This window comes from Adiantum capillus-veneris, chromosome 9 (assembly GCF_014529385.1).
Source record: "Adiantum capillus-veneris isolate H3 chromosome 9, ASM1452938v2, whole genome shotgun sequence".
Lineage (NCBI taxonomy): Eukaryota > Viridiplantae > Streptophyta > Polypodiopsida > Polypodiales > Pteridaceae > Adiantum > Adiantum capillus-veneris.
In genome coordinates this window covers 153,014,625-153,037,472 of record NC_140939.1, presented here as the reverse complement: position 1 = coordinate 153,037,472, position 22,848 = coordinate 153,014,625, and the positions used below count along the sequence as shown (strand labels likewise).

Genomic DNA, 22,848 nt, shown 5'->3' with positions numbered 1-22,848 from the left:
GTGTGCACATGTTTCAAATTGATAGTACTTGGCATGGCCGATGTCAATTCTATTATGTGCGCATTGTCCCCAAGCATAGTTGCACAGGATGTCAATCCCCAAGTACTTGAAACTGTCAACTTTCTCAATTTGTTTCCCTTGATACATGAGGGGGGCGTGGATATCCATCTTACGAGTCTTTACAATCATGAACTTTGTTTTGTCTACATTGATTGATAGACCCACATTTTCACAAAAAGCATGTCACGCATCGACCAATTTCTGTAGAGCTATAATGTCATGGGCGAAAAGAGCCACATCGTCTGCATAGATGAGCATGAGAAGTGTAAGCATCCCGATGGCTGGTTCATCCCCTTCTAGTTGAGGGAGGAAGCTTTCTATTTGATCAATGCACAATCCAAAAAGAGTAGGGGAGAGAGGGCATCCTTGTTTGACCCCCATGTTGCTCGAGAAAGCTTTGGACAGCCCTTCGTGCGTTTTTAGTTGACATATGACTCTATCATAGAGACGTGCTACCGCACTCCTGAGATGCATCGGTACTTTTATGCATTCCATCCTTTTCCATATACCCATTCTCGGGACCATGTCAAAGGCTTTGGTGAAATCTACAAAGCAACAGTATAATGGTTTGCCCTTTAGCCAACTCTCTTCCATTAATACCCTGAGTGAAACAAGGTGATCAATGGTGCTATGTTTTGGTCGGAAACCTGCTTGTTCTTTTGCTCGTTTTCCATTTGTCTCCGCCCATGTGCTTATGCTTTGTTCTAAGATGCTTCCCAAAAGCTTTGCCATGCAAGATCTTACCATAATGGTACAATAGTCGGTAGGCTGATTTACATCCCCTTTTTTGTAAAGTGCTTTGATCTAGTTCTTTTGCCAATCCTCGGGTAGCCCTTGAACAATGGCTTGGTTTAGCATTCTATGTATCCACTCTCTGGCTCTCATACGTGACCATTTTAGCATTTCTGAGTTCAAGTATAGTATGTCCGGAGCTTTCCCATTTGCAAGTTTCTGTATGCCTTTTTTAACCATTTCGAAATCAAAGTGGTCTTGGGCATGGAGATCGGTTTGCATGTGTGGCATTTCTTCCGCATTATTATGCACATATAGTTGTTCCACATACATGTACATGTCATCTGAGCTTATGTCCCCCATAATGTCATGTCTTTGTCCTTTTATTTTCAGCCATTCCTTTTTGGGATTTTCTTGAAGTTGGCTATGGCTTGTGTCTCCGTGCGTAGTTCATAGTTTCTTCTTTTTCGCCTCTTGAGATTTGTGTAGTCTTTTGATAGAGTTTCCCATTCCGTGTTCATCGTTGACAGTGCTCGCAATTGTTTTTTTACATACTTGCACTCTTCATCAAACCATGGGTTATGCGGTAGCCCTTTAACATGATTTCCTCGCCGATGCGTTTTTCCCATTGTTTGTTCCACGGCGTCACATAGAGCTTGTTTGAAAATTGGCCATGTTTGTTCAATGTGTGATGGCATGGGTACATGAGCAAGTGCATTGTCTAGATGTTCTGCATACATTCTTTTCTTGTCCACTTGCATTTTGTATGTCCATGATCGGGCATGGGGCTGTTTTTGTGCTTTTTGAGTGGGAACTTGTAGCCATACATGGATTGGAGTCTGGTCCGAATTGGGTGACCTCTTCCCAATTATAAAATTACTTACAATATGGGATGCCTCATATGCAATCAATACATAATCAATAACAGTCATGCCTTTGTTGGCCGTGTAGCATGTGCATTCTCCCGATTTTTCAAACTTACTTGTTCCATCGACGGCGATTAGTTGTAAGGATGTCATCATACTGAGCAATGCAATACCTTGTGGGTTTGTAATGAGATCTTTCGAACATCTCTCCCATGTGGGATCTAGTATCACATTATGTTCAAGCATTGGAGGTGTCATGAGAGAGAGAGAGAGAGAGAGAGAGAGAGAGAGAGAGAGAGAGAGAGAGAGAGAGAGAGAGAGAGAGAGAGAGAGAGAGAGAAATGAAATGAAATGTTATATTAATGTCTTCAAAAGGCCAAAGTGACCTATGAGACCAGAAAGTTACAATGTGGTGGATCTGATACAAAGTCAGAGTAACAAAATAACAACAATACAAAACAAAGATATATACTATGGGGTCCTAGACTGGTCGATGTGAACTAAGCAAAAGCAAAATGGGCGGCTTGCTGGGATAGCTGAATCACAGGAGATCTAGCATTGGTCGTTGGCGGATCTCATCAATCTCCTCCATGGTTAGTAGTCTGACTGGGCGTCGTGCATGCCTGGCCAGAGTGCTCGGAATCTTCTGACGTAGCCTCCGTCGATGCTGTGTAGTCCTCCGCAGTTGTGGGCGTCTGGATTTCCCCAGCTCAGTCGCTCGGTCGATCAGTGTGCCTCTGGTGTGAGACGAGAGGGAGCTCTGCTGTGGGAGTGGCTCTTGCGGCTGTCCCGTGTCTGCTCTGAAGAAGTCTGTGATCTGTCTTTGAGACTGGCTAGCCTCGCCACTCATGAGGCTATCTCTGTGTCTGCGCAGCTCGAGCAAGAACAAACCCAGGCATCTCTGATCCTCGTATCCCATGACTCTTGAGAGTGGTCCAAAACCCTCTCTGAACAGGCAATGGAAGCGGCCTCGTATCTTGTAGTAGACGGGGCAGCGGCATGTGTAGTGCAACTCTGTCTCAGGCTCCATGTCACACAAGGGGCATGTCCTTGCCTCTGCTGGTACTCCGTTGTTTCTCCCAGTCTCAATCTGTAGTTGGTGAGAAGATGTGCGTAACTGGCCAATAGCACATCATATCCCATGAGACAAGTGGGTGTCCATGTATCTGGGTCTCGTCACAAAACCATCCTCCGTAAGTTGGAGAAGATGGTCTCTGTAGAAAGCCATCTTCGTGCCCAATTCCTGTGCTGGCTGTATCTATGTCCTCCTGGTGTCTAGCTGGGTCAGGTCCTGGCAGATGAGCTTGGTGATCTCTGACTGTGTAAGAGTGAGAGATGGTGCATCCAATGAGTACTGGAATGGTGGCAGCCTGTCTATGCTGAACCCATGCACCTGAAACCATGATGCCATCTCCCCATACTAGCATGCTGTATCTCCTTGCATGGCTAACTGTCGAGAGGACTCAAGTACAATGCCAGCATATCTGTCTCTAGGAAGTTCCCATGTGCGGTTTATGAAGGAGACTGATCTGGTGAGCGCCTCAACCACTAGTGGGGGGGCCGCTAGCTCTGCTCAGATAATGGCCCGTGGTACTGATGCCTTGGCTCTAATGAGCCGCGAGATCATAGAGACGAGAGGTTTCTCCATGTTCCCCCATCCAGTAGTGCCACCCGGCCTCCCGTGGTGATCCAATGAAGGTCCCCATATCTCAGCTCCATAGAGCAATGCAGAAGCCACCAAAGTGTCAAAGAACCAGAGCTTCATCCGGGGCTCCTGAAACTGAACCTGCAAACACATCCTCTCCAATCTACCGAATGTTGCGTGGGCTCTAGTCAGTCTGGTCTCTGCTGCTCTTCTGAGTGAGAATGCAGGTCCGCTAAAGACCACTCCAAGGTAAGTGTAAGCATCTGTGTACTCCACAGTCTCCTGGCCGTATGTGAATGTAGGTGCTGACCTCCTGATCCACTGTGGGGTGGTATTAAACACCATAACCTTGGTTTTACCAAGGTTGACAGACAAACCACTTTCATGGGCAAACCTATGCAAAGCATCCAATTGATGTTGCATTCCCTCTGGAGATTCGGAGATCAACACAATATAATCAGCATATAACAAAAGTGGAATCTATGTCCGTGCCAACTGTGCACCTCTATCACCATCGCTCTCAATGTAGTCAAAAACCTCATCCATATACATACCGAAAAGAGTAGGAGAGAGCGGGCAGCCTTGCTTCACCCCAATAGTGGAGTGAACCTGTGTAGAAAGTCCCTCAAGGGTGCGTACATGCCCTACTACTGATCTCTACAGTGCCATGATCCCCCAAATGAGCTCTGTGGGTACTCCCATCTCCTGTAATCTGCGCATCAATCTAGCTCTGGGTATTGTGTCAAAAGCTTTGCGGAAGTCCACTAAGCTACAATAGATCCGTCTCCCATGAGATCTGCCCTCCTCGATAATGGCCCTGAGTGTCAAGATATGGTCAAGAGTAGAGAAGCCTCTCTTGAACCCTGCTTGCCCAGCTGCACGCATTCCTTCCCTTTGTGCCCATCTACTCAACTGTTGTTCAAGAATGGATGCATACAACCGTGCTAGTGTGTGTCCAATCATGATAGTGTGATAATTCCTAGGCGCCATGGGGTCTCCTGACTTGAAGATAGGTACAATCGTAGATAGGCTCGAAGTGTCCGGTAGGCCTTCACACATGGCACGGTTGAACATAACTGCTAGAAGCTCTGCTAGTAGGTCTTTGGCATGCATGAAATGCTCAGCGACTAAGCCATCATGATCATATGCTCTCCCAGTCCTCATCCTGTCAATGGCTTTCTTCACCATCTCAACGGTGAAAAAAGCACATGTGTGTGGGCATGGATCGGGGGGGTTGGGGAGGGGCGGCTGTCCAACTATTGTGTACAAAGATGATGCGTACTGACCCCAGGTCTCTGTGGAGGTAACAGCAGGGGGGGGGGGCTCATGAAAGAGCCGCCATGCCTCACGCGAGTCCTGACTCAAGAATAGCTGGTATAGATCCTACTCGAGTCGAGCCAAAAAAGCCCTCTTCTTCCGCCGCACCAGGCATCGGAAGTCGATCTGTGACTGTCTGTGAGTGACGTCCCCCAAAAGCACCTCCCTCTGAAGTCTAGCTCTAGTCTGGCGGCACTCCTCATCGTACCAGTTGTTCTGAGGCATGCTCCCTGATCGGCGTCTCTGCTCAGGCTGGGTGCGAGGGTAGGCCTCTGTTGTGTGTGTGTGTGTGTGTGTGTGTGTGTGTGAGAGAGAGAGAGAGAGAGAGAGAGAGAGAGAGAGAGAGAGAGAGAGAGAGAGAGAGAGAGAGAGAGAGAGAGAGAGAGAGAGAGAGAGAGAGAGAGAGAGAGAGAGAGAGAGAGAGAGAGAGAGAGAGAGAGAGAGAGAGATGAAATGAAATGAAGTGTTATATTAACGTCTTCAAAAAGGTCAGAATGACCTATGAGACCAAACTGATACAAAAGTGGTGAATCTGTTACAAAGTCTGGGTACCTTAGTACTTAAGTACTAAGTGTGAAAAGTGTGAAAGTGTGAAAATAAATGTGAACTAAATACAAAGTATTAAATAAACTTCTTAGGAGCATTTTGGGTGTCTGGCTAGAATGCTTCTAATCCTTTGTTGTAGTCTCCTCCGGTGAAGTGTGCTTCTGCATCTCGGTCGTGGTCGTCTCAATTTCCTAAGCTCAATCCCCCTGTCAATGAGGGTGCCTTTGGTATGGATGTGGGTACTCCTTTGTGCTGGCTGCTGGTCTCTTGCTTCTCCTTCCCCTCTTGCTTCTCTCAATCCGAAGAAATCTGTGATCTGCCTCTGAGGCTGTAGTGCTCTGTCTTCTCATTAGATTATCGCTGTGCCGATGTATTTCCAGTAGGTACAAGCCTAAGCATCTTTGATCTTGGTATTGCATGACTCTATCTAGAGGTCCAAAGCCTTCTTTAAATAGGCAATGGAAACACCCACGTATCTCACAGTATACGGCGCAATGGCATATGTAGTGTAATTTTGTCTCCGGCTCCATTCCGCATAATTTGCAAATTCTGCTCTCAGGTGGGATTCCCCTAAATCTGCCAAATTCAATTTCTAGCTGGTGTGAGGATGTACGAATCTGACCAATAGCACATCTCAAACCATGAGACAGGTGGGTATCCATGTAGCTCGGGCGAGTCACAAATCCATCTTCAGATAGCTGTAGGAAGTTTTCTTTGTAGTCGGCCATCTTCGTGCCCAATTCTTGTGTAGGGTCTACCCATGTCCTCTTAGTATCCAACTGTATAAGATCCTGACGGATGATTTTATTAATCTCCGTTCGTGTAATTGCCAGTGATGGAGCCTCAAGAGAGTGTTGGTAGGGGGGTAATCTTTCCATACTGAACCCGTGTCTCTGAAACCACGAAGATAGTTGCGCATACCAGCATGATGTATCCCCTTTCATTGCTAACTGTCGAGAGGATTCGAGGGCCAATCTAGTATAGCGGCAATTATTTGTATCCCACAAACCATGTATAAAGGACACTGATCTGGTAAGAGCTTCAATTTCTATCGGAGGGGCAACTAGTTCCGCTCGGATAATCGCGCATGGTACGGATGCCTTGGCTCTAATCATTCGGGAAATCATAGATACCAAAGGTCTCTCCATTGGCTTCCAATTATCCTGATCCAAAGATGGTCCCCAAATCTGGACCCCATAAAACATAGCCGAAGCCACCACAGTATCAAAGAGCCAAAGTTTTGTTCGTGGTTCCTGAAATTGCACTTGTGAACACATCCTCTCCAACCCTCCCAAGGCCTCAGAGGCTCTGGACAATCTAGCCTCTGCTGCTTTCTTAAGAGTAAACTTCGGTCCTGCAAATACCACACCAAGGTATGTGTATGCATCTGTGTACTCTACTGTATCCTGGCCATATGCAAATGTAGGTGCCGACCTCCTAACCCACTGCGGTGTGGTGTTAAACACCATAACTTTGGTTTTACCCAAATTCACCGACAGTCCGCTGTCCTCCGCGAATTTATGTAATGCATCTAACTGCCTCTGCATTCCATGTGGTGATTCTGCTATCAATACAATATCATCTGCATACAACAACAAAGGGATCCATGACCCTGCAAGTTGAGCACCTCTGTCACCCTCTCTATCAATGTAATCTGATACCTCATCTATATACATACCAAATAAAGTAGGGGACAATGGGCATCCCTGCTTTACTCCAACGGTGGAATGAACAATGTTGGAATCCCCTTATGGAGTACATACATAACTAGTTACTGACCCATATAAGGCCATGATCCCCCAGATAATCTCTTTGGGGACCGCTAACTCTTGCATCCTGCGCATCAATCTGGCCCTTGGTACTGTATCAAAAGCTTTCCGAAAATCCACAAAGCAACAATACATCCTTCTCCCGCTTGCTTTGCCTTCCTCAATAATGGCTCTGAGCGTAAGAATATGATCTAGAGTGGAATAACCCCTCCTGAATCCAGCTTGTCCTGTTGCCCTTATGCCCTCATTCTCTACCCATCTACTCAGTTTTTGTTCCAGAATGGATGCGTACAGTCGGGTCAATGAGTGACCCACCATAATGGTACGGTAGTTCCCGGGTATCATAGGATCCCTTGACTTGAAAATAGGTACGATAGTAGATATTTTCCAAGATTCAGGTAATCCTTCACACATGACCCAATTAAATAGACGAGCAAGGACTTCTGAAAGTAGATCCCTTGCATGGATCAAATGTTCTGCTACTAGACCCTCATGATCATATGCTCTTCTTGTCTTTATCTTATCAATGGCTTTTTCCACCATTTCCGTAGTAAAGAAAGTAATAGTAGCAGGGCATGGCTCTAGCGGATCTGGGAGTGGAGGCTGTCCAGATACCATATATAATGATGTTACATATTGACCCCAAATCTCAGGAGAAGTAATCGTCGGAGGCGGTGAGTGCTCGTGAAATAAGCGCCAGGCCTCATGTGAGTCCTGACTCAAGAAGAGCTGATATAAATCCTTCTCCAGTTTGGCTAAAAATGCCCTTTTCTTGCGACGTACTATATGCCGAAGAGCAATCCGAGACTGCGTATATGTGATGATCCCAAGTGTAAGCTCTTTCTGTACCTGGGTTCTCGTCTCTCTGCATTCCTCGTCATACCAACTGTTCTGAGGCATGTTCCCAGATCCTCTCTTCGGATCAGGTTGAGTATGTGGGTATGCCTCTTGTGCTGCTCCATGTAGTATCTCTGTTAACTGAGAAGTAATCTCCTCTATAGTATATACTGGCTCGGCTGCCCACATCCGATTATAGATCTTTGCCACATAGACTGAATCAGTCTCTGGTGTGAAAGTATATCTTGTGTGTCTTCTTCCTTGGTACTTGAGAGGCATTGTATTGGAAGGAGATTGATAAGGTCAAGAGAGCATGATCCACTGCAATCCCAACTGGTTTGGGTCCCACCTTAAAGTCCTTGATACTAGAGAGAAAGCTTGGTGAAGTCATGACATAATCCACTGTGCTGGCCCCATGCCTGTGCGGGAAGCATGTGAATCCCCCAGATAAAGGGAAATTCTCTAGACCATTAAGTATGGCCAAACCATGTGTAGTTGCCATCTCCATGAGATGTCTACCATATTCAGTGTGTTCTTTATGAAGGAGTACGAGCGGAAGTGCGACGCGAGAGAGAGTGCGAGAAGAAGAGTACGACGATATGGTGAACTTGCTCTACTGTAATGTGTAGAGCATAGTGAGTTCTTATTAGGTTTTTAAAAAAGAATATGTGTACATACCTGGCGGCCCGCCCACTTACCTAGGCAACCACATTGGGCTTTATACCCCAACAACCTCCCACTTAAAGTCCAATGTGGTACTTGAAGTGTGAGAGAAGCTACTATACAAGATAATATACAAGAGATGTAGAGAAGTGATGTACTACCCTACACCTAACTGCTTGCGAAAATGCGCAAAGCTCTCTGAGGGAAGTCCTTTTGTAAGTAGATCAGCAAGATTTTCTGTGGTGTGAACTTTGACAAGCTGAAGTTGCTTATCCTCGAGCATTTCCCTGATGAAATGATACTTCACATCCACATGCTTTGTCTTTGAGTGATAAACTGGATTGCGAGCCAATTGTATAGCACTTTGACTATCACAATATAACACAGGCATCTCTTCTTTGATTCCCAAATCTGTTACTAGTCGATTAAGCCAAATTGATTCTTTGCATGCCTCTGATGCTGCAACATATTCAGCCTCTGTAGTAGACTGAGTAACACAATCTTGTAATCTAGAACGCCATGATACTGCTCCACCAGCCAATGTAAAGATATACCCTGACGTAGACCTTCGGTTGTCTAAGTCACCTGCATAATCTGAGTCTGTAAAACCCTTTACACTTAGCTCCTGACTCCCATAGCATATACGCATACTCTTTGTAGCTTTCAGGTATCTCAATATTCCTTTCACTGCCTCCCAATGTTTCTTGCCTGGGTTTGACATGTATCGACTTACTACTCCCACTGCAAATGCAATGTCTGGGCTAGTAGCAATCATTGCATACATCAAACTACCCACTGCAGACGCATATGGAATCTTATCCATTTCAGCGTGTTCTTCTTCAGACACAGGACAATCTTGTTTGCTAAGTTTCACATATGGTGGCAATGGAACACTCAGTGCCTTTCCCTTCTCCATATTGAAACGTTGCAAAACCTTGTCAATATACTCTGTTTGAGATAACCAAATCAACTTCTTTGATCTGTCTCTCTCAATGCGCATACCAAGTATATGACTTGCCTCACCCATGTCTTTCATGTCAAACGATTTTGCCATCTTTGACTTCAAAGCTGAAATTTCTTCCAAGTGCTTGCCAGCAATCAACATGTCATCCACATACAAAATAAGGATCAGCCAACTACCATCCTTAGCCTTCTTTGTATATAGACAGTGATCGAACTCACTACGTTTGTAGCCTTGAGAAAGCATAAACTTGTGGAATTTATGGTACCATGCCCTCGGTGATTGTTTTAAGCCATAAAGACTCTTTAACAACTGGCATACCCAATCTTCCTTGCCTTTCTCAACAAACCCTTCTGGCTGTTGCATGTAAATTTCCACATCTAAATCACCATGCAAGAACGCTGTCTTAACATCCATTTGGTGCAACACCAAATCTAATATGGCAACCAATGCAAGAAAGCATCTCAATGTAGTCATCTTGACCACCAGAGAGAAGACTTCATCAAAGTCAATGCCTTGTTCTTGCTTAAAGCCCTTGGAAACAAGCCTTGCTTTGTACTTTGGCTGACTATCATGAGCGATGATCTTATACCTGTAAACCCATTTACAAGGTAGAGCCTTTTTGCCCTGTGGTAATTTAACTAGCTTCCATGTCTTTTTTTTATGCAGAGCTGTCATCTCTGACTGCATGGCCAATTGCCAATTCCCGGAGTCCTTCATTTGCACTGCTTCCTTGTAACATGAAGGCTCATTGCAATCAGTCAACATGACATAGTTCATAGATGGAACAAACCTATCAGGAGGTCGCGTGACACGTCCAGATCTACGCACAATAGGTGGCTCAGGCTCAGCCACAACCTGTGGTTCCACTCTATCCTGTCCTTGCTCCTCTTGAGCCCTGACATTTTGTCTTGCACGTGCAGGTCCATCTTCTTGGAAGACAACTCTTCTAATCTCCTCAACCCTCTCTGGTTTAGAATGATATTTGGATTCATTAAAGTGAACATCATTGTTGCGGACAACCTTTCTAGATTCGGGATCCCAAAGTCTGTACCCCATCTCACCAGAATTACCATAGCCTAGAAAGATGCACTTTCTACTCTTTGGCTCAAGTTTGTTCCTAAATTCCTTTGGAACGTGAGTATATGCCTCACAGCCAAAGACTCTGAGATGCTTGTATGAGGGCATTTTGCCTGACCATACCATCTCTGGCACTGAATCCTTCTGCAAAACCTTGCTAGGAGATCTATTTACAAGATGAACAGCTGTTGATACAGCTTCAGCCCAAAACCCATTTGGCAGCTGTGCATTAGACAACATACTTCTGACCTTCTCTTGTATAGTCCTATTCATCCTCTCAGCAACACCATTTTGAGGAGGATTGTAAGGAGCAGTAAGTTCACGTTTTATACCTTTTGTCTCACAAAAGTCCTGAAAGGCCTTTGAAACATACTCTCCACCATTGTCAGTGCGTAAGCATTTAAGCTTCTCGCCACTCTGATTTTCTACAAGTGTCACAAACGTTTTGAAAACACTAAATGCTTCATCCTTGTGCTTGAGAAATTAAACCCATACTTTCCTCGAGTAATCATCTATAAATGTCATAAAGTAAGAAGCTCCCCCTAGAGATAGGTTAGGCATAGGTCTACACAAATCACTATGAACAAGTGCCAACTGTGTATCTCTTCTACTGTTTCTATGCTTATGTGGCTGCTGTGTTTGCTTACCATATAGACAATGTTCACAGAATTCAAAATCATTAAATGAAAAGCCAGGCAAATAATTAGAACGAGACAAGATTTCCATTCCCTTCTTGGACATATGTCCTAACCGGCTATGCCACAAAGAAACGTTCGGCTGCTCGGTTACATTGATTACATTTTTAGAGACATTTGATACATAAATCATGTAAAGTCCTCCAGACTTTACTCCATGTGCTACTGTCATAGAATCCTTGGATATCTTCCACATGTTCTATCCAAAAGTGGTGACGTAGCCAGCATCATCAAGTAAACCTGTGCTAATCAAGCTCTTTGTAATTGCGGGAACATGTCTCACATTCTTCAGCTTGAAAGAAGAGCCATTTTGAAACTTCAATTGAACATCTCCAACACCTAAGATCTCAGATGTCTGCCCATTGCCTAGCCGAACATGATCTTTAGTGGGCACATAAGAGGTAAACCACTCCTTGTTTGGAGACACATGAAGTGATACCCCTGAGTCTATAATCCAGTCACTCAGTGCATTTCCATCAGATGCTGTAAGAAGAGCTGAGTCCATTGTATTCTTCAAGAAGTAGATGTCTTCCTGAGTCTATAATCGGGATCACCAAAAGTAGTTACATGAAAAGCACTTGAATCTAAAAGCTCCAAGTCGAAAACCATGCGCTCCTTGAGCTGCCCATACAGCACTGCCACGTGGCAGAGTTTCTGCAAATGGAGGGTTGTTCGTACAACTGCCATGCCATTATCTCTTCTATGCAAATTTCTGTGTGTGTGTGTGTGTGTGTGTGTGTGTGTGCTGTTTTATTTTAGCCTTTAGGCCCCATCGGTCGGGGTAGTGTAAGTTGTTGGGGTTTAGGATTTTCAATCCTAACCCAAAAGATTTTTGGGCCACTCGGCGGCTCGGCCGATGTTCTGTAAGCTGGTAATTCTTCTATTTCTTTGTCTTTTGCTAGGTTTTAGGCCCCTCGGCCCGTATCTTCAAAAATCAACCAAGGTAGTCCAAGACCCTAAGGTGTGAGTGTGTTGCTTTATTTTAGTCTTTAGGCCCCATCAGCTTGGGTACTGCAAGTTATTGGGGGTTAGGATTTTCAGTCCTAACCCAATAGATTTTTGGGCCACTCGGCTGATGTTCTGTAAGTTGGTAATTCTTCTGTTTCTTCTTCTTTTGCTAGGTGTTCGGCCCCTCAGCTGGGATCTACAAAACTCAATCAAATTAGTCCAAGACCCTAAGGCCACTCAGATGTTCTTAGTGCCAGATAGATGATTACAAATGCAAGTACAATGCATGAAAAAGGAGTAGAAATCCAACTATGGCAAAGAGGAGTTTGGCTTTGACGAAGAGATTGGCATGTGCCACCTTTCTAGGGAGAGAGTGTATGACTGGCCAAACGAACGCAATGATCAGATGCGTTCATGACCTTACGTAGAAACCCTAACCCTGAACCAGTCACACCTCTTAGGGACTCAGGATTCTATCATGTTACCTCAGACCGCACCTTCAAATGTGACACCAAGTGAGATTGAGGAGGGCTTAGGGGCATGGAGAGAAGCAGAGAAATAAAAGTTGAAGATGAAGGTTATCCAGATGTAGTGGTGGTATGAATGTGTGTAAGACACCACCTTGGAAACATTTAGGGCACGACATCAAAATATGAGTAACACCACAGCAGGATGTAGAGATGGTGTTTGTTGCTTGAGTGTGTCAGATTTCAGGACTTTGGAGGGCTGCACTGGTACGGATTCACCTCCAAGTGAAGTGGGGAAATAAGGCCTTGTGTTTGCAAGTGGGTTAGTTCTTTAGGATTTAGGAAATTGACTTGCCGGAAAAGTGACCGCTGTGCATGATTTAAGACAAAAGGAGTGCAGCTTCAGCACTGAAAGCCAACGTATAAAGCAAGGTTCCAGTGATGCCATCGTTTATAATTTTTGTTAGCTGCTATTGTTTTAAATTTGCTCAAACAAACCTGCTGATACACACGTCTAACTGTTAAGGACCCCAGGTGTAACTATCTATATTGAATGGGTAGTCAAGCTATCTGTTTCTTATGTAGCTGTTAAACACCTGTCTGGGCGTTAACCACCTAAGTGTGATATTTATTATCGACCTAGTTAACTGTTTCTCATGTAGCTCTTTTTGTGTGTGTCACTTAACTAGATTCAAGAATAAGAAGTCCTCAGGTTACAAAACTAGGTCTTTTGTTATTGTCTATTAAGCAGTCTTTCGTTTTCAGCCTGGCATTTAGATGGGAGTTGTCCCTCATACAGACGCTACGTCATCCAAACATTGTACAATTTCTTGGTGCGGTCACACAGAGTACTCCTTTGATGATCATCTTTGAATACTTGCCTCAGGTATGTCTATACTTATAAAGTGGTAATTATCAGTACTGCCTGTAAGTAGCGATCTTATAGTGATATTCTGTTTCTTCTATAAATCAGGGGGACTTATATCAATATTTGAATCAAAATCGTGCTCTTAAGCCATCTAAAGTAATAGATTTTTCTCTCAATATTGCAAGGTATGTGGTCCTCATGCTCATCTCTGAGAAAAGTTGTATTTTGGCTGATCCATTATATATCAGCTGCAGCTCCCAGAGATGCTATTGTGCAGTTTGGGAGTGTTTCTGTAGCTCCACAACTGTCTTCTTCTTGAAGATACATTGGTTAATGTTGAGCCTAATGTTTCCATTGGACTTGTATTATATGCAAAGTAAAACACAACAGAAATACTACCTTAATTTGGCCACTTTTCAGCAAGGCAAAGATTGTGAAAATTATAAGGGCATTTCTGCACTATACAATGTTGTCATCTTGTGAAATTTGAAACTTCTAGTCCATGTGGAGAGAAGAACACAAAACAGTGTTTTGGCCGTGTATAATGCCGATTTTTACAGCATCAACCTGATATTCTTTTTTAGAGAGCAAGCATAACCCGCAAAATTGTTTCCCTCTTTGTCCGCTTCAAAGTTGTGGACATTTTCTAATCTTTGGGCTGAAGCCTAGGACTTCTGTGTCTCTCTCTTTGACTTTGGAGCAGTTCTTCTCGTGGTGTGACTTGTTTGTATCTATTTTGTGTGCAGGGGCTTAAATTTCATGCATGAACATAAACCAGAGGCAATCGTTCATAGGGACTTGAAGCCCAAGTAAGGACAACAGACCTCGTGTTTAATCTGCTTGGGTTCTTTCCGCACAAAAGGTGTTTGTGTTGTGTGGCTTACCTCATCCCACTCTAACTGCATCTTATTTTGGAGGACTGTAATTTCCACCTGTAAAACATGGGGAATTTTGAATAGTACCATGAAGCATGTGATTGCTGAGCTAGTCAAATACAATGACACAGTTGCTTTGTACTTCCTCCTTAATTGTGCATGCAAAGCATTCAAACAGTAGAGCTATGTAATTTTTTGTAAAGTCTGTTCAAGTTCTTTACATGTTCAGTAAGATACCAGAAATATTTTGCGAGACAATTCGGGGCATTTAAAGGTTGCAGACCTTGGCCTTAGCAAGATGCTGAAGTTTGCAGCTCAAGTGGTTTCTGAGGATGGCCCCCCTCCACTGAAAGGCAGCTCTTGTGAGTAGTATCTCAAACACTGACTCAATTAGTATTTTTATTTTTGTCATGGCTTTGGCACATGTGAAATATGTTTGTAGCAATTTTATTGTAGCGCTATCTAGACAACTTCTTTCCTTCTGTCTTGTATCTTATCATCAAGTCTGGATAGATTACGGAACAGGCTTATAGATAAAGATGAAGAATTATTCTGTGTATCTTTGTGAATTTTCTCGATATTGAAACTAGTAAGAGGATTGTGATTATGGCGGAATGAGAGTGTACCGTTGTTGCGAGGCTGTGACAACCACTAACCTTAGTTGTTGGTTTCTTTCCCTTGACTTTTTATAATTATTGGGACCCTCTTGTTGAAGTCACAAATGGTTGGACATTGTATGGCCCGTGTGAAACGGTCGCTGGCCGAGAGTTTCACTCGCAGCATTGAAGGCCACTCGCCACGAGTTGGTTGGGCCAATCGGCACTAGAATCTGAGTAGTAAAAGGGTGGCTAGGCTTAGTTAAAGTCATTTAGGCCCCACGCTACACTTTATAAGTCGGTGGATCCTAGGAAATTAACTCAAAAAGGGAAAACCGGACACATGGTAGGTTGCACGTCAACACACATTCCAAAGTATCTCATCCCAGCTGGGGGCGCCCAAAATTGAGAGGGGCTGATTTTTGAGCTATTGTGAACTACAGTGTGTGTGTGCGTGTGTGTATGTGTGTGTGTGTGAGTAGTGGAAGCAGGTGATGACAACTTAAATGGAAAGCTTGCCTTGTCCCTTGTCTCATGTAGGGCAATGATTTGCTCTCGTGCATCTCTCTCCCCCTTTTGCACATTATAATGCCCCACTAGTAGGTCTTCTCAAATGACCATGTAAAGGCAGCTCACAACAATACTTCTCAATCTGCATTGTCAATGGCACGAACCTATAGGAAGTTACTGAAAGCAACGCTTTACAAAACTTCCGATTGTACTCCTCTAAGCTTTTGCAAGTAGCTGCATTGAGTTGGTGCCAATCGGTCGTGACATCGGCTTCAAATTCATTTGACAGCCACGCACATGCAAACATTGTCTTGGAGTAAACCCATGTGGTGGGTGCCTGTCTATGCATCAACAATGTCGTCCACCATGAACGCGCATTACCTTTCAAGAAAGTGGTAGCTTTCCTGACCTTGGAGGCCTGTGTAAAATTGCCCCCTACATAGGCAATATCAAACTGTTGCAAGAAAGTGAGAGCCTTCGTTTTGTCCTCAAATCCACTGAAGGTATCAAACTTCACAACTGCCCCGCCTACTTTGTATGGTTTTGGCTTTCATGACACTCCCAAATTATCATAGGGAAGTGTCTGCAACATGGGTACAATGGTAGGGATCATCTGCGCTCCTTGGCCATTAGGATCTTGACTTCATGGTGCCATATTTGCCTACTGATTCGAAAAACCAGCCATACCAAAAGCGGCCTCTAGCACCACAAATTGGCCTTGATTGCACTAAAACCTTGGCTATAAACCGATATTATCATACATGGGGTTTGGCATTATGCCTTGCATATCCCCAAAGACTGTTTGTGGCATGTATTGTTCGTTTCCATGCGCATAACCACGACGTGAGTCTTAGGAGCTTCCGCACACAATGGGACAGTTCCCCTTTGAATTGGATGACTTTTAACGCGAGAAAACTCTCTGTTTTCGCAATCTTTTCCGATGAAACTGTGCGTACATGTGGAGGATTAGCAACTAGCTAATCTGGTTCCTGTACAGAAGGCTCTTGCGCTTAGAAACTATTGATCAAAGAACAAAGTGGCCACCCTAACTCAGCTTATGGAAGTTGCCAACACTGGTCATGCTTTGTTGAAGGGAGAAGAGAGTGGATTCCAGGGCAACGTAAAAGGGGGCTAGTCAAAGAAAAATTCAGCAAAGAAGCCCTTTGCGAAAGCGACTCCTAAAGCGTCCCGCCAATTAGAGGAGCTACTAGAGAAAGGGCTGATTCAACCTAGTTCTTCACCCTTTTCCTCCCCAATGCTTCTATTGCAAAAGAAGGATGGCTCTTGGCGCATGTGTATTGATTAGTGTGCGTTGAATAAGAATAACATCAAGAACAGGTTTTCTATTCCAAGGAGTATGATATTCTTGACTGTTTAGAGGGTGTTGCAATTTTTAATCGGATAGAAGAGTGGATACCATAAGATTCGTATCAAATTACAGGATGTGCACAAGATTGCGTTTAGAATGACATTTGGTTTACATGAGTTTCAAGTGATGCCATCTGGTCTGACGAATGCTCTAGTTGGAAACACTACCTGCTAGGTGCCGATTTTGTTGTTCAAACTTCAGACAAATCGTCAGACTTTGTGACACTTTTTGATATAGTCAAAGTTATCCGAAAAGCATATGCAATGGAAAAACATTCTCTCTATGTTCCACTTCCAGATCGTGCATGTGGAAGTCAAGAAGAATGTTGTGGCTGATGCATTGTCAAGAAAGCCACAAATTTCAGTTGTGTCAATTCCTTATCATCATGATCTTGATGACATGAAGGAATAGTATGCTGTTTGATGAAGATTTCTCAAGGATCTTTGAACAGTTGCAAGATAGGCAACACCATGAGCACTATCTCCTCAGGGATGGTTTTATGATGATGCATGGCAGACTATGTGTCACTAGGCCATTGCGACATAAGTATGGTAGAAAGCCATGTTCCATCGTATGCATGGCATTGTGGTATAGATACAACAATGAAAGCGGTTGAGACATTTTTTTATTGGCTTACTTTGAGGAGAAATGTGGATGCCTTTGTGCGAGCATGCATGATTTGCTCAAAGGTCAAGTTTGACAGGCAAAAGGCACTAGGGTTGTTACAACCACTACCTATTCCAGATAAACCATGGGAAAGTATAGCTATGGATTTTATCTTGATCTTCCAAGAACGCCAATAGGGAATGATGGAATATGGACCATTATTTGTAGGTTTAACAAACAAGCCCATTTTATCCCTGGCACGAAGATAAAATCTGACCAGATGGCACGATTGTTTATGTACAATGTGTTTAAGTACCATGGTATACCACAATCTATTGTCAGTGATTGTGATCCTCGTAGGACGAGCCTGTTTTGGAGAGGCGTGTTTGAAAACATGGGTACTATGATCAAGTTTCCTCCTCATTTCATCCACAAAGTGATGGTCAGAAAAAGAGGCTACTTCTACTTTCTTAGATTTGCTAAAAAGTCTGCAACGCTTGCTTCTTTGGGCCGCGCCGAAAATGACACAGAATGAACTGCTGCGGCTCCAATGCTCCAACTTCGTCTATGGTCGTCGGTCCACCTTCTTCAAGAATCTCCGATGAGGAAAATTCCTGAAACCACTTCAAACACAAACCATAAACATATCCGTTCCATGTAGAGTGGTTGGAAAATTACCAGATGAACAAAGTGACGGAGTGCCAAACCATTCACCAAACACACGCGAGAAGTGAGATTGAAACTTGACTTTCTTACCTAAACCTATTAGCTGTGGCAAATCACAACGGAATTGCTAATGCTTGAAGGACAATTGTGCTCGTGCTTTTTCTGGGACTGTGTCATGCTAAGGAATGAACATGCAAAAGCGACTGAGCAAACGGACAATTGTGAGACATTGTGAATCCCTTGAAAGCCAAATTTCTTCCTTTTCGAGATTGATCTGCATATATCCGTGCTCATCTGTGAGTGAATCATGTGCATCGTGCCATACATAATGCTTGTGAAAAGGAAACACAGAAATACGGTGACGAAAATATAAGAGACCGTCACGAATGGGAAACTCGAACAATGCGTACTGATTAATCATGCAAACTCACAATACTTCCTGAGCGGGTTTCTTGGACCTCGACTTGAGAGCCAAGCTCGGACCTGCAAGACGGATTGTATCTGCAATGAGGTTAGCTTTTCTAGAAACATCATCATCCAAACCACCAAAAGGCTCCTTATGAACAATCACATCCCTATCATGCAAGAAATGCGTGTCGTGCTTCGGAGAAGACATGATAGCAAGAGAGTTCTTTTCATGCAATGATTCATGCTTTTCTAGACTGTGGGACTGTGTACTGAGAGAAACAGTTATACTACGTGTCTTAACCTCTTTCGAGGAGGTGCTTTTACAACTGTGAGAGAGTGTTTTCTTTCCAATCAATGCATGGATTATAACCTTTAAACCACTTGATGCCAAAAATCAAATCATATCCTTTGAGAGGAGAAACCACAAAACGACGATGGAAATCGACATTTTGAACTCACACTGTCACATCAGAACATTCATGCGTGAACAAAGAGTGCATGCCAGGAGCAAATCCAGAGATCACGATGGGATCTATTGGGAGAGCTTCTAAACGGCGCTTTTCACGAGAGAGTCGCTAATCACATTATGCATACTACCCGAATCAAACAAGATCACAATGCGTGTACTATTGACAATGACCATAACACAACATGAGAGACACATCTACATGATCATGAGAAACTTTAGACACATTAGTATTCTCACTGAGTGCATTCATGGATGATGTGGATTCTATGGGTTCTTTAGGGTCTTCCTTAGGACAATCTTGTTTCATGTCACCTTTAGTGTGACACTTAAAACATCGTTTGTCTCGTGCATATTCTGCTTGTTCTTTAAAAGTTAACCAACCTCCTAAAATTCCTTGAGCATATTTTTCATTAGGCCTCAACTTACGGGTTTCCTAAGGTTTAGCCTTTTCTTTAGATTCATTGCGAGAGGTCTGTGCTCTAGGTGTCGAAGAAGATTGATAAGAAGAATTACGGTCATTCTTACCAATGGTCTTACCGTGCTTACTATTTGGTTGGTCTTGCCAAGTACTCAACTTGTTCTCCTTCGGCTTGCCTTTGTTGTGCTTCATTTCTTGTGCTAAGGTTCTGACGGCGTCATTATAGTCCTTAGGGCTGAAAACTTGGACATCGAACTTGATGTACTCGTCTAACTCAAAGAGGAAAGCCTCCTTGCGATTCTCATCGGCTGACGTACATAATTGAACGCCAATCTGCAAAATATGGTTAGAAAAAGACATAACAGGGGATCCATTTTGCTTAAGACCACGCCAATCTTCTTTTAACTGATCAGGGTACTGTGGTGGCATTAATCGAGCCTTGAGCTTGTCTTGGCAGTCGACCCAATTGAAAGGGAGGGGTGTGCCTTCCTCGGCATGCTCAAGATGCTCAACCATCTGTGACTCTTGCCAAGCTTGATACCAATTAATGGCATCACTCGCTAGGTACATGGCATCAATCAAAACTTTACTGTTACTTGTTTTCTTGACAATCGCAAAGTAAGCATTAAATTGATACAACCAAGAATGAATCAAAAAAGCATCCATCTTACCATCGTACTTACTAAACGTCAACTTCTTAGTGACTAGATTGTTGGAATCTTCGCCTCTACCTGGGCTACTTGATGACTCGCCAACCTCCTTGAGTGGCTCGGTCTTCGAGGAGAGTACGTGTAGGATCAACTCCTGCATGTCATAGCTGCCCGTCTTTCTTTGGCCGCTAGGCGTGCTTGCTCAGGCTTACGCTCCATATCTGCCCTTCTTTCTTCCATGAAGGCGTGTTGCACCTCTTGTTGTAGCATCATCTCCATCATTGACTTGACCAAAGCCTCCATAGGAATTGGTGCAATCCGTGGCGTAGATGGGGATGGGGGAGGATCGGGGAACAATCCTCTTGGTGTAGAAACTTCGTCTTCTCCAACTCCACTCTCATCACCTTCACGCAAAGTATCCATTCCGCTTGGGGTGACGACCATGCACTGAGTGTCACAAACTGGTGACGTGGCAGGCCCTGGACACACATTGTTGGCAGACTCCCGTGAAATGCGCCGACAGGCTGACGTGGCCAGGTGTGCAGACATCGGCAATTTTTTGATGACTGCTGACATGGCAGAATTCCCGCAAAACGCATTGGTCTGCTGATGTGGAGTACGTACGGATCTCCGCAATTAATGTTGTAGCTTTTGGCTACAAATGCTTTTGAGTTTGAGAAGCTTTTGAGTAAAATATTTTGGGGCTGTGCTTTTGGGCATCCCTTGTAAGAATAAATAAGTCCTTAGGGACTCATCACTCAGAGCATCTGGACGCAGAGTTTGAGAGTGAGTACCTGAGGGCTCTCTTCTACTTTGCACACATATTAATATAAAAAGAAATATCGAAAGGGGTTGCTAGTCTTTGGGGCCAATACCTCTTGGCACAAAACTACGTCGGGCTGTGTCGTCTTTTGTAAACTGTTTTGAAGTGAATTTGTGCTGTGTCGTGGTAGAATCTAAACTTGGAGTGTCCAAGTTTGTTACATCGAGTTCTTGGGTATTTGGGATTCTTGGGTTCTTGAGGTCTTGAGGTTCTTGAGTTCTGGAGGTTCTTGCTTGCAATCTGTGTTTAAGAAGGATTTTCTCTTACCCAAGCTCAACTCCTTCCTGCGGGTGTATCCCTTGGCCCCCTTGCGCTCACACCAAGGTTGCTTTTTTCCACCTCACGTCGATTGGCCTGCCGCTAAGTGCAAGGTCGGCTCTCAATGAGTGGAAAAGAGGAACGAGGGGAGGTTGGACAAGCCCTTTTTCTTGGGTTACCTACCACTCTTCAAAAACATAGATTAGGGATCGACACACCGAAGTGGTCTTGGGTTACGTGCGATCACAATAAGCAAAAAAATTTCTTGTGGTTCTTTCCTTGAGTGATGATTCCGAACACTGCCAAAGAGCTCTGATACCAATGTAATGTGCAGTGGAAGTGAATGATGGTGTATGGCTTAGGATGAGTGATCAATGGTTCTCAAGGTTCCTTTTACTGACGGGAAGGGAGAGCCTTCCTTGACTTAATGAAAGAATGTGCAATGACCAAAACACGAGTGGAATACAAATTGTGAATGAGAGTGTGCAAGAGAGTGCTAGAGAGAGAGAGAGAGAGAGAGAGAGAGAGAGAGAGAGAGAGAGAGAGAGAGAGAAGAGACGACACCAGATGGGGTCCTCTGAGAGAGAGAGAGAGAGAGAGAGAGAGAGAGAGAGAGAGAGAGAGAGAGAGAGAGAGAGAGAGAGAGAGAGAGAAGACCTCCTCTGTAGGTATGTTGAGAGGAGAGAGGGAGTGAGGGGGTTGTGTGGGAGCGTGCTTTGCATGGCAATGCGTAGCAGTAGCAGAGTACCTAATCACACGACTCGAGTGTTTGTGCTGTGTGTGCATTGTGTGGTAGTGTGCCTTTTGTCATATTGTACGAGAATAATAATGTACCTTACCACACAATGTGGGTATGTGTGTAACTTGTTCTACGGAATAGTGCTTACCATGGGGACGTTACCTTGGTTAGACATGGAATATGATGTCCTTGTGGTAAGTATTGACTCACCGTTTGGGTACTACATCGGTAACGCGGCGATATTGGTATCCTTAAGGTGAGTCAAATTCCCTTCCCCTTTCAAAAGAAACATTAGCCAAGTGCATGTGGGCCTTGTTCAAAAAAGATAAATATATGCTCGGTATAGCAAGCCTTCACACACATACACACATGCTCTATTTTAGAGAGGTGATTACCAACCATACGAGTTACTAGGTAGCCTTACTACTGTCGCAGAATACCAACCTTCATGGTGACTCTGTCTGCAAGCAAGCACTACCACCCGAATAGTCTTGTCGTGAAACCATTGTGGGTGAAGCTGAAAGGTAAGGGTGCTCGGAGAAAAATCCAAGGGTTTCTTGTTGACCGAAGTGGATGCACGCTACATGCGAATGCAAATGCAGAAGAGGTTAGGGATCTTGTCTCCAACTCCTTCAATATCCACATACAAGGCAAGGAGATCTTGGTACTCAAGATATGGGTTTTCGTGTATCCGATGTCGATCTTCCTTCGAAGGCAAGGCAATGAAGACGGGATCCGGTAAGTCCATGGTCGGGACTCAAAGATTCTTCAGGAAAAAAAAAACTGGGAGAGGTTCCTTGGGTTCGTTGGTTCAACTTGGGTTCTTGAAGCTTCTTGGTTCTTCTAGGTTCTTCTTTAGGTTCTTCCCTCGAGTTCGCGAAGCTGAAGCACACACAGAGCTCTGATACCAATGTCAAGTGCAGCGGAAGAGAATAAGGATTTTGGTCGGATCTAGTACTGCGAACACAAACACAAGGGTTGTTTTACTTCACTCGAAAGAATTGAAT

The 22,848-nt window shown here is 44.0% G+C and overlaps 1 protein-coding gene across 2 annotated transcripts in view; it reads left to right on the top strand.

Moving 5' to 3' along the window:
* LOC147451411 (serine/threonine-protein kinase 12-like) overlaps window positions 1-22,848 on the top strand; it is an 82,271-nt gene that overhangs the window by 45,606 nt on the left and 13,817 nt on the right. For both annotated transcript variants that reach the window (XM_086520322.1, XM_086520321.1), the window contains 4 exons: window positions 13,352-13,472; window positions 13,560-13,639; window positions 14,201-14,263; window positions 14,570-14,691. In XM_086520322.1, coding sequence (XP_086376448.1) covers window positions 13,352-13,472; window positions 13,560-13,639; window positions 14,201-14,263; window positions 14,570-14,691 — 386 coding nt within the window. The remainder of the gene's footprint in view (window positions 1-13,351; window positions 13,473-13,559; window positions 13,640-14,200; window positions 14,264-14,569; window positions 14,692-22,848) is intronic.